This window comes from Cinclus cinclus, chromosome Z (genome assembly GCF_963662255.1).
Source record: "Cinclus cinclus chromosome Z, bCinCin1.1, whole genome shotgun sequence".
NCBI classification, from domain to species: Eukaryota; Metazoa; Chordata; class Aves; order Passeriformes; family Cinclidae; genus Cinclus; species Cinclus cinclus.
In genome coordinates this window covers 85115411-85128217 of record NC_085084.1, presented here as the reverse complement: position 1 = coordinate 85128217, position 12807 = coordinate 85115411, and the positions used below count along the sequence as shown (strand labels likewise).

The following is a 12807-nucleotide window of genomic DNA, read 5'->3' as shown; positions in this document are numbered from 1 at the left end:
GCTGACAAGAGCTCCCATGAGAAAGGAACAATACATTTGTCACCACAAGGTGTTCCTGATCCTTCCCTTGTAGCTTTCCATTGTTACAGTTTATAACCCAACATACCGCGTGCAGACTCCAGATCAACCATGACAGATACATCTAAACAGGAATCACCAATTCCTCTCCTATAACAACATCCATCAACAGCAGGATGTCAAAATCAGACACAAAAATCCAGTTATGCTCAACTGACACCTTATTTTGATGCAAACACTGCAATAACTTCACCCATTCACACATAAACAGCCCTGCAAGATCTCAGATGTTAAGAATAAGATGCACAACAATTCAAAAATATTAAAACTACATTCAGCCAATGTTAGCCACCCAAAACAGTATATAATATCAGAAATGTTTGTACCAATGCTAAAGCAGTCACTGGATATGCATACACACATATATTTGTTCATACTTATAAATCTATAAATAGAAATTGCACTTAATTTAGCATCTAATTTTGCAGCCTATGGAGAATCCTGGCTGCTGGGGGGATTCCAGACAACTGGAGCTTTACAGAATTACAGAAACAGCTTTACACTGAATTCCTCCATTAATTAAGAAACAGAAACATTACCACCCTCAAACCAAACACCTCAAATGTCTGTTGACAATAAAATTATTCAAGTCCTGTGTCAATTACTTTCAATTGATTGCTATTGAACTCTTACTGCTGGCAAAGAATTCAATTTCAGCTAAGATAATGAACAGATGACGTATCTGTGGCGGAGTTTTGGTTCTTCATGCGTTTGCTGAAGCAAATCTGCTATAATGAAGCTTTTTTTGCACAGCAAGTGCATCCCTTCCATGCACAGCTGATGTATCTCCCTGTCCCTGTGCAGGTGAGGCTTGGCTGTACTTGACAGTTTCCTTTAAGCTCTGCTGGAAGCACTTGCTTGAGGAGAAGGTGAGCGTGCAATGAGCTGTGCACAGCCCCAGGGGTTTTCAGAGGTCTGGTGCTTACCGGGAGGTGACTGAGTGGCACATCCACCTGGCCCAGGAAGTCGTCTCTGGTCTGTTACACAGAAAGCAAACTTACATCAGAAAAGCAAAAAATAATAAATATCAATATAGTCACAATGAGACAAAAATACAGGTGGGTTGAGTACCATTGTTTCAGGAAGCCCTGGTTTCTACCCCACTGCTGCCCATTATTTGTTGTTCTAATTCGTTTATCTCAGCACAGTGTTTCCCATGACATTCCAACAGGTTCCTGAGCCCATGGCACATATGGTGATGCTGACACAATTCTGCCAACCCAGAACCCCCCCAAAGCACTGAGAAGCCCCAGGTGGTTTCCTGTTGAAGGGGGATAGCACCAAGCCTTCCTTCATGGACTGACAGTCCTACACTTTCCCATCGTGGGAGCAGCTCACCTGAACAGGGTGAATTCCAGCACTTGGGTCTAGACCGGGAATGCTACCCACAACAGGCAAAGCACATGGAAACTCTGGCAGCATCTGAGGCCAAAGTGGTGTTTGCTGTGGGACCTGGGCCCTGTGCTCGAGGGATGCTTGGGATTCACTCAGACAGGAATTTTCAGGATCAAGCAGTTGCGTTGTTCCAACCCCAACCACCTAGCAGGGAATGCAGTTTCTCCCAGATACTGTTTGTGACACCAGATATCAGCCCCAGTGATTCCCAAATAACCTGCTGCCTATTTATAACCACGCTATGCACGGAATTCCAGGAAGTGCATGCTGCTGCTGCACAGCCAAGTTTACATATTTCTCATAGCAGAGCATTAAGTTTAATATTAAAATTAATATTTTATATGATAACATCATAGGAATTCTCTTTCTACTACAAAGATAGGATGACGTTTCGTGATCCCCACAGAATGGACACATCCTGCTTGGCTGGATGGTACAGAACACAAAAAGCACCAAGGAGACTGCGGTTTTTCCAATTTTAAGCAAAAACAGTGAGTGTGTTTTTCATTACAGAATTTTGACTATTAATCTTCTTCCTAGCAAATACTAGAAAAACCTGGTAACATGCCCTGATAATAGGGAATTAACATATTTTCCCCTTAATACTGGCAGATTCCAAGCACTCGTCACCTCCTGCTTCAGTACAGTCACTCCAATAACAACTACTCTGAAGAAAATATGCACCTATAACTACATCTTCTTTGCAGCTTTCAGCTGAAGAAAAACACAACTCATGGACATAGAAAATGTTCAGGTAGGTTAGAAAAAGCCTTAAAGAAGCTGAAACAACAAAATATGCTTGTAGCTTACAGTGGAACTGGAAATCCCTCAGTCCCAGCCAGCTCTGTAAGGGGAAATATTTCCTCATCTAATTCAAATGAAGACCCCCTTTTATATTACCTCCTTACTAAAATGATCTCGAGTTTCATTTCCAGGTTGGGAAAAAGGCAACAATAACAATGTGTTTGGAGAAACTCTCTGCCACTAAAATCCACAGAGCCACCCATGGCAGCAGCCTGTCCAGCAGTGTATCACAGCATTTCAAGTGCTAACTCCTGCTCCAGTCTGATCCCCCAATGAGAGTAATTCCTTCTCCACAACAAAGGCACAGGCTGCAGATGCTCATCGAGCTACAGCTTGAACTGAAACAAACAGAAGAACAAGTGACCCCTCCAATGCCATTACTCCCTCAGTGTTGCCCCTGTCCCACCTGTGGCCACTGGCAGCAGGGGTGGGGCAGGGCTCAGGTGCTTTGTTACGGTCTTACTGCAAAGCCCAAGTATAACAAAAGCTATCCCAAAATTTCCTAATTAGCCTTTAACACTCCAGAGCAATTTTACAAACTTTCAGCTTCCCCTGTTCCACCTGTTGGGTTGGTTTAGCACATTTATTGTGGAAGAAGAGAAAGTCAGACACTGTCCTAATTAATTTCAAAAGAGCTCTCTTGCAATGAAAGGTAATCACTACAGTGTTTTGGCAGACATAAACATGCCCTGTCTGCTCAGGAAACCCAAAGCTGTTCAACCACCTCACCCATTCATGCAGGGACCCTGTACGAAAGCAGCACCAAGCTCACACACACCAGGCATGGCAGGGCTTCTGTGCACTGAATTTTCCTGGGTGTGCGAGGGACTCCTTACACCTGCACGGACACTGCAATGGAACCTGGTCACTGCTGCATCCCAGGAACAGCCAAGACCTCAGCTGTCCAGCGAAAGACCATGGAAAAAAACAAGGAAACAATTAAGTGTAATCAGTAATCAGTGACTAAAAGTGAAAAAGCTTTAAAAGCCAACAGAACTACTTGGAAATTCTAGCTTGTGCCAAACACCTCAGAATGTGACACAACTATCTGTTTGTTGTAGGAGACTGAGGTGACAAGGTGACACTCCCAAGACAAATGCAAGTAAAAATCAGGCTGTAATCTGGTGCCTATCCAAGCTGCAAGCCAGGAAGAAAAGCCTGGGTTAAAGTTGCAGAGCCCTAAATGTCCTTAGTCTCTGAAACAGCAGAGAAAGGAAAAGCATCCCTTGGCACTTCAGTACAAACCAGTATGTTTAGCTGAGCCTCAGGATTGTATACACACACCTCAGCTTTATTTACAACCACTCAAATATATGAATAAACTGTTGTATTGATGTTCATTTCAAACACTGAAGCTTGTTGTATTCCAGTAACAGCCCAGCTGTTAGAGACTTGCTCATTTCAGCTCTGAAATAAAAGGTAAATATTGCCTCACATGTGCACCCTTTCTTTACTCTGACCTCTACTAAGAGTGGTGAAATGTACTATTCACCATAAGATGAACCAGACATTACAACTGGGTAATAGCTGAGCACATGAGCAACTACAACAGGTAACTCAACTCCACTTAGCTTTATTCCAGCCTGAATAGAAATCAGAAGTTAGAAGACAGCAGAGGTACAACAGGTTAGCCAGGACTTTGACTAAAAGGTCATACAAACAACATGAAGGATCTGCGGGAGTGGGCAGTCTCACAGGGATTAGGACATTCAGTATGTGCAAAATACTGTGAGGCCCCTCACAATGTGCACACAAGCTGACACCCCCAGCACATGCAGTTCTCCCAAGGAAAGGCTCTACTGCAGCCATGCAGTACCAGGCCAAGCTGCAATCCTGAGCTTATCTGCAGGTTCCTTAGACCAACAGCTGCAAGACAGCTCTCCCAGCAGCCCTGGTCCTCGACTTTCCTGCCTGTTTCCTAACTCGGACCAATAAACCACATTGTTACAACTAAGAGTGCAGAACAAACTCCTCCAAGTGCCTGGAAATTTCAGGTTGGGAATGATTCCAAAGGGGTTCTTATGGAATGCCCCTGTGTGAAAATGTGAACACCACGGCCTGGGAACCAGCAACACCCACAGAGCCATGGCTCATCCAAACTGAAGCACTGGACAGAGACAGGGACGAGATGTGAAAAGAGGAACTAAAAGGCTAGAAGGTCCCCCAGAGCCCGTAGTGCTGCCAGCTGCCAGCCAGGGATGTGCAGCTGAGTCCAGAGCTCTGTGGGTACAGGGCTCTCAGAGGTGCTGTGGTTCCCTAGCCAGACAGTAGGCTGGGTAATAACACTCCACCCACCTACAGCTCCCTTGGCATTTTGAGATGATCAGGATGTACCCAGCTTCCTGACCTGAAAATTGTTGCGTACTATTTCTGGGCACTGTTTAAAGAGATGCCACATTCCAACCCAGATATTGCTTCATTTCAGAGCAGGCAGACACGATCCCTATGGCAAATTTAACTCTTTTTTTTTTAATGCCTTAAAGTAAACCAGAGTTCACACCTTTCTCAGACCGCAACCACCCTGTGCCATGCTTCAGCAAACAGCTATGTGTCTAAATTATGATCCAGGTGGAAACAGCCTGCTGAGGTTCAGAGCTCATCTTTCTCTTGACATCTACTGTAAATTTATTACAGCCATGTTATTTCCAAACTTTGCAAACCACCGCAGCCCTGGTGGGTAACACAGGACGTGATGAGAGTGCTTGTAAAGGATGCTCATGGGAACACGATGTGGTACGTGTGCCAGCAGTGGTTTGGTGAGAGAGCAGAGGAGCAAGGAACCCAGCCCTTGGGGATACAGACGCTGGCTATAACCTTCTGATCCTGACAGCCAAAGGCACTGGGCAAGATGGGATAAACCCACCTGGCAAAGACAAACCCCAGGCACTCAAGAGGGCATTTTCACCTCCACTGAGCACTCAGCAGCCACCCTGGTAGAACGAAAGTGAAAAGTGAAGCACGAATTAAGCCAGTTTTCCTGATGTAGTATTTCAACCCTGCACTTGAGATGTGATGTGCCATCACCACCAAGTCCTGGAAAACTGCTCCAGGAGTGGTCCAGACTGTCTGGCTCAAACAGCACCAAATTTCCCATACAATTACAACAGAGCTGCACACATCAACAGGAGAAATACAAGAGCAGAAAACACTGCTGCCTTCCCAGAGAGATACAGGAAATCACGTCTCACCTGGAGAGAAAACTCCTCTGAACTGTACTTTTACCAAAAGCTTTAAACTGAAAAGGACCCCCAAAAACAGAGGATTTGTGTTCATGAAAGTATTGTTCATTTTTTTTTTAAAACCCAAAATACTAGCACCAAAACACATTTTTATTAATTGAAACAAAGCACATTGAACTGCTCTTGACTGAAACTTTAAAGTATTAATTAATCATCACAGATGTCCCTCTACACTTAAGGCTTATCAACTCCCTGATCTCATTCTCACGAATAACGCTACAGTGATACTTTTATGATATTTCTCCATCATTTGATGATATGATTACTAAAGTCCTTAGCTGGCAAGTTTCAGCAATTTTTCTTTCTTTCTTTTTATCTTACTGAACTGCAACAGAACTTTTCATTTATATAAACTTTAAGAAATTCTGCCACTGTCACTGCTTCTTTCTTAAGCAAAATATTTTCAGCAGCACTTCCCAAGTGTAACAAAAATTCCATTTTTCATTTGCTAATAATTGCAACTGACTATACTTTTACAGTGGATGTCTGCAACCTGGCTATGACATTTTCTTAATCCAAAATATTGCTCTGCAACCATGGAAAAAAACCCTAAATGATGTGCGTGTGGGGGGACGGTTTTCCTTCCAAATCTGTAAGTGCAGGTAGAACAAACTATACAGGTGTTTTTTTTCCTAAAACATGATCTCCTGTTATTCCTTCCCACCAGAGTAAACAAGTGCTGACTTTTCCTCCAGGCAGCTCAATACAACAGCCAGATTGGTTTCCCTGGTGTCTTCCCTCTCAGCTTTCAGTTTAGGACCCAGTTACTGCCTTCTCGGGTGTGGTGCCAGGCACTGAGCACAGGGAAGTCTCCCATGGTCACACATCCCCCTCACTCTCCAGCCTGGACACCACAGAACCAGGGAACATGCAGGCAGCCCTTGGGAGCCAAACCAGAATTGACACTTATCAATTATGTCCTGAGCTGCAATTCCCCACATGAGCCAGTGGTACTCCAGAATCATCACAGCTGATGGAGAAATGTCTCCTTCCTGTCCATGCACACGTGGACAACCAAAACTGCATCAGCTCTGAAAGGGATTAAGCAAATCACAAGACATAAGCCTCAATTATTTCGATTCGGAATTATTTCTCTGGCACTGCCACTGCTTATTTAAACATTACAAAAAACATGGGGCACCTCTGCCAAGACCTGATACACTCTTGAAACACAGTAACAGCCAAGAAAACTCCAGACAACTTCAGGGAAGAAACAACCAGTTAAGGCTTACTCTGTACATTCCAGGAAAAGGGCTTCCTACTGAGCTGCCCACTGTAACTAAAGGTGTGATAGGCAGGAGGGCTGCAAACAGAAGGCTGCTCCTGGCTCTCAGTTACCAAAGGCTCTCTACCTGTGATGGAAAGACTGAATACCTGCTAGTATTACCACTCCTGCATTAGCAACAGCCTCTGGAAAGATGGGAATCCATTCCTCCTCAGACAATGAACCTATCAAACGTGCACAAAGTAAAGCAGCAGCAATGGCACAAAGGAGTTGATGCCCAAGATACTTAAAACAGACCTGAGCTGTGAGAGGATGTGGAAAATAGGAACAGAATTGAAGTACAGAACTGAAAGAACAGGTAGAAAGTGCAGAACAAAGTAAATGTGTTAGGACAGCTGCTGTCCCATGTTCTGTAAGAAATGAAGGAGTTATTGACAAAAAACCTTTCAGAACAAAAATTAAACAATCTTCTTCTGAAGTTCCACTGTAACTCCCCAAGAAAGAACAGTGAGGCACAATGGAATAGGCTCAAACACCCAGTGCAATAGTCAGTAAGCACCACTAAGTTCTAACCATTCTGCACCATAATCTGCTCTGTGCAGTAACAGAAAACCCGTCCTCTGCAATCCATGTAATTGCAGCCTGGGATACCCAAACAGCACTCCCACATCAGTCCCAGAGCTGCAGCCTGGGCAGGAGCACAGACCTCAGGACCTCGCTGATGTGGCCAGAGCAGCTCACGTCTCTGAGCCCACAGCAAACGCTGGCACCTCGTGCACAGAGCTCTGCCCTGCAGAGGCCAACTTCCCCTGCCCACTCCACGCACATTCCATCACAGCATGAGGGCACTGTGCCAAGAACAGTTTGCCAAAGTACTCTGGCTGAAACTCTTTGCTCAGAGCCTTCAAGCTACCTTCCTTACCCCAGTTACAGAGCCAGAAAATAATGGAAGAAAGTAAGTGTCATACGAAGTTTGGGAAACGTTGCTCTTCAAAAGAGCAAAGAAATGTGTTTTACGAAGCAGCAGCACAGTACATCGAGTACGTGCAGAGCTGTTACATGGTGTGTAATGCAAACACCTGCATGCCTTTGATAGCCGAGGAGTCAAAAGGCACAGAATTTCAAAAACAACGGCATTCCAAGTTGAGAAACTGTAGGTGTGAGGACAGCTTGGTAAAGCCAGCAAGCAAAACAAAGGCAGGTTTACAGCAGGAGGATTGTTCCAAGGAAGGGGGGCTGGTGGCTCTCCAAAGCAGAAACAGATGCATTTTACTACCTGGAACATGCACAGAGGCCTCCCAAATTCTTCCTTTGCTCAGCCTCATCCTTGGCACTGCCCCCACCTGGGGAGGGTGCCCAGAGCACACTGAAGCACTCCCCGCTCCTGCAGAGCCAACGCTGCTGCCCCACAGCCCTGAAACCCAGGGACTCCAGCAAAAGCATTCCCAGAGGGAAGGGATGCCTGCAGCTGAGGCTGCTCCTGCCAATCCTGGCAGGCAGGAGAGGGAAGCTGGGGAAGCTCTGCTGTACAGTACAGAGAAGAGTTTAATTAGCTGGCAAATTGTTCTTTAATGCTTTACTGCACCAGGAAGAAGTCATTGGTTAGCACTAGACACCAGGAACCATTCAAACAACAGACCTCTTATTGTCTCCTCTAGCATTTCTTCTCCTCTCCTCTGCACTAATCTACTTATCCACTTATCCTACCTTCTCCTTCTGCTCAAAACAATGTCCTACTTTCTCTGCTTCTTTTGCTCATCAACAGCAGCTCAGATTTTTGGATATATTCAGACTTCTGGATTACACTATGTATCTGTCATGACCAATTTTTCTGTGTGTTTTCTTGGCAGAAAGCAGTTAAGAAATACAACCCTCAGAAAATCCAAGTACTGTAAGAGTAGAAATGCTCTCCAGTGCTAGAGGGATTTATATTTCCCCTAAAGCTATTCCAGTGCTTCTAATATATCCTGGAGAACTGCAGCAACTGAGATCTGAAGGAGTTGAGATGCAGAATGTATACAGCTCTTGCAAGCGTGCTGGAAGATGAGCAGCAGGATAGATGGTTTTAACAGGAAGGTTAAAAATGGTCAACATATTTTAAAACACTTTCCCCTCCACCTAGCAGCTTGAAGAAGGCAGCCAAGAAAGAAGAAAAATGCTCAGACTGTGACTTCTGTGGGAATTGAACAGAGACAAAACTGAAGAAATCCACAGATTCTCTCTCAAAATCAGTCAAAAATGGAACTGCTGTTTTAATAAATAGCTTGAAAAATAGAGGGATTAGGGGTGCATCACTTCCAGAGGCATAATGTCTATATATTCTGCACAGACATGCTGAGTAAGCAAAACCGTGCACTTCGGAAATTTTCTAACTAATGAATCTTCTCTCTACAGCTCTTCCATGATTCTGGTTAAATTTACTGGTATTCTTCATACAAATTAGAATAATTCTCAACTCAAGAACTCTGCAGCAAAGAACTGCTGTTGAAGAACAATGAAGTTTTAGTCATCCATCATGCCCATCACACTGACGTAACATCCTTCATTACTGAGCGCTATTCCTGAATTTGCTCTCCTTGATATGCACACTGCTCATTGCAAAGCAGCACTAAAATAATACAAAATGACTCATGGCAAAGTAAAAGTCCCCAGTTTTCCATTCAGCAGAGACACTCATTTCTGCCATGCCACCCTCTCCTTACCCACACCATATCAGCCACTCCCAGCAGTTCAGTAATCCCCACTGTAACCTGAGCGTGACAACCCAAGCTCACAGGACCAGGGACAATTTGGAACCAAATGTTTATCTGACCCCTCATGAACCCCCAATAAACCCTTGTGGGCACACAAGCTCTCATCTGTGCAAGCTGTGATTCCCATGCCAGCGTGCTGGCTGTGTCCAGCCCCTGAAGTTACAGCTCCCTGCCGAGCTGAACTTCTCGAGGAAGCTGCGGGTGCCCATCTTCATTAGCAACAGCCCAGAAAGGTGCAGTTTAAGGTCTCCTCAGTAATAATGTAGGATCAGGCTTCTGTTTAAAAATGCCATCCTAAGAGGGCAGCGGTGCTGTGAAACCTTTGCTCTCCCCAGCAGTGTGTGAGTGCCCCATAAATTGCCAGGGATGAACGGGAGCTGCAGCCCCAGCCAGCACCTTTGCCAAGCTCTGTCCAGCTCTGTTACATCAGGAGCATCACCACGCTTTTCTGGATCATGATGCAATGCTTTAGCTATGTGAGCTGAGGTTGAACAACAGAGAAGCAGTGGCAGGGAAATCAAAGTCGTGAAAGGCTCTGCAGGCAGGGAAATGAGATTGCTGTAATGGAATCAGGGAAGGCACGCTGACATTTATTCAGCCTGAATTTTCCAAAGGTACTAAGTGCGTTCTTTCAACTGGCTGATCCCAGGAGCACTTACACTCAAGAAGGCATTAGGCCTGGAAATACGTGACATCATAGTTTTGCGTTAATGATTTTCCTAATTCTGTGGAAAAAAAGCAAGATCCACTGTAAGAGTTCTAAAGGCCACTTTTCTGTGACACAAACCTGCGTTCTACTGGGTAATAATCAGAATCCTGGGTGGAAACATGGCTGTGCACTGACCAGAGGGAACAGTAAGGTAATTGCTTCATGCTTAGGCTACCAACATGCTAATTAGTGGACATTAACTACTCCTAACTTCCATAAATTAATCATAATTTATACCTACACATCTTCAAGCACTTTTTCCTTGCTGAGTCCAAGAACCTTCACACCTGCTCAATTCTCAGGGTTAGAAATAACACATTTGTTTGTAACAGAAAAGAGAGCCGAGATTGTTCTGATTAGTTGATGGGGATCAGTCACTAATACTTAGTGCCAGATTTTTTATGGTGTGTAATTGAAATTGCAGTCAGTTTAAAATCCAGTGGGTAAGTGGTAATACAAACTCTCTGGGTAAAAAAAATCAAGAACACAGGATACAGCTTGTAAAGTTTGTTGCACGCATTTTTTAAAAATGTATTTTATTTGTATTCTGGAATTCTGCACAATGATTTGATTAGAGCAAAAACCAGAACAGCCACAAGTCCAGCACTGTCGACTGCAAATGTCTGGTCAGAACTGCCAATCCCCATTAAACTTAGGAGCAGAACAAAAGGCAAGGAAGAGTTCTAGCCAGCTCCAAGCTCCCAGGAACCCTCTGCAGGAGCCTGCCTGTGCTGGGAAGGGAACACATGGTGCCAAGTCCCACATCAGCTCCATGGAGAATGGAGCTGGCGCTGCCGACCGGCAGCTTCGCATTCTTTCCTTCCTCCTCTTCCCGCATCTGTTTCGGCTGCACCTGGCACAAGGAACCCAAGTGATGTCACCTGCCCAGTCAGGCCCTCTGGAACTCATTGGAGACACAAACAGTGCCCAGAACAGCCAGCTTGGCACCTGAGGAACTGTCCCAGCCATTCTGGCTGCCGAGCAGTGCCAGGCAACACGACCAAGACATTTCAGAGAGATTGGGTCCTGCAGGGGGATAAAGACGCATCTGTTCAATAGGAGAGGAAAGTATTTCACATTCTTACAGGCTGGTGAAAGTTGGGCCGTTGGTTAATTACCCTGAATTCACAGGATTTAAAAGCTTAGACAGGGACAAGCCCCTACAGAAACCCTTCTCTCCCTCCTCTTTTTAACTGAACCTTAGTTAAGGGACAACAAAATACCCAAAACCCCAGCACAATGCAATGTTAATTCCCTAAGAAAAAAAAAACAAAAACACTTGGAGGCTTACTGGGGGGATGGCAATGAAAAAAGCTAAAACCCAAGGCATCAGCAAGAGCAAGAGTAGATTGATTTCAGTTCTCTCACTAAACATAAAGCAGCTAAGGTTTGCTTTCCTTTAAGACATGTGCCTTAGGGCACTGCTGCAAGGCCAAAAAGATATTAAAAAATGGTGACATCAGACCAAAACAAATTTATTAAGACCAGTTCCCACAGTGAAATGGTTCCTGGAAGGTTTTCCCTACTCAGCCAGTGTGCCATTCCCCACATTTACAAACAATAACAAAAAAACCCCTGTATTTCACTTGCTCAGTTAAGATCAGGTATTTTTACACAGTAAATTAAAACCATAAGATAAACCTCAAATAATGTCACCACAAATTAACTGATTACTGAAAACCTCTTTTTCATACTTCATGTGTTACTAAACCCTTTCAGAAATTGCTGGTATTCGACCTCACATCGGAGACAAGGCAGCCACTCGAAAATGGAAATATAATTTATTTCATTATGCAATTTTTATGCACAGAGCTGACTCACAAAAGTATATTTAGGCCCTGGATAACATCCAAGCTAACAATTAATTATGTTTTAAACTACTTTCAGTGTAATTCCTAATATTTCTCGTTTTACCTCTTCTTTTTTAATGCTGTAGGTGTGACTGCACGACTGACTGGTGAGCAAAAAGGGCAGAAACAAGGAAACACTGACTATTCAACGGACACATGGCAAGGGACAGAAGCAATCACAGAGTCAGCATCAGATTTGTTTTCTAAAATTAATGATCAGAAGGTTAGTCTTAAAATAAAACACCTTCGAGGTGCCTGCTGAACAATAATCCCACAGTACGATTCATCCTGGAATCAGGAGAAAATCCTCAGCATTCTTCCAAATGCAATTCAATGCAATAACCAGACATTCAGTGCAGAACCAGCAAAGCCTGCCTTTGCTAAGGGGTACCAGCCCCAGGAACACCAGGAAAATGCAGATGGATCTGCAGGTTTTCCTTCCCCCATGCCTGCCATGCAAATAGAAGCAACCTTTTGGAAGCACAGACTGTCCTTCCAGATGCACAACCACCCTGAGCACATCCCCCCTTCCTTTGGCAGCACTCCTGCACAACCCCTTCCACACAGGCATGGGCAGACAAAGCTCAGCTTACAGCTCAGGGGGGTTTGGGTCTTCCTTTCCTTTTCCCACAGGGATGAATGACAGCACTTGGGACAAAGCTCACAATCACCTCAGGCCATGGACATTCAGAGCTGAATAGCTGTCTCATCGAAGATAAAACTCCCACCTCACAACAAAGTTATAAACATTGTT

The 12807-nt window shown here is 44.4% G+C and overlaps 1 protein-coding gene across 7 annotated transcripts in view; it reads right to left on the bottom strand.

Moving 5' to 3' along the window:
* Nucleotides 1-12807, bottom strand: part of NEDD4L (NEDD4 like E3 ubiquitin protein ligase) — an 86541-nt gene that overhangs the window by 25434 nt on the left and 48300 nt on the right. For all 7 annotated transcript variants that reach the window (XM_062514074.1, XM_062514076.1, XM_062514078.1 and 4 more), the window contains one exon: nt 1005-1055. Coding sequence is in view for 2 of the 7 variants with exons in the window: in XM_062514072.1 (XP_062370056.1) it covers nt 1005-1055 (51 nt within the window). In the remaining 5 variants the exon portion in view is untranslated. The remainder of the gene's footprint in view (nt 1-1004; nt 1056-12807) is intronic.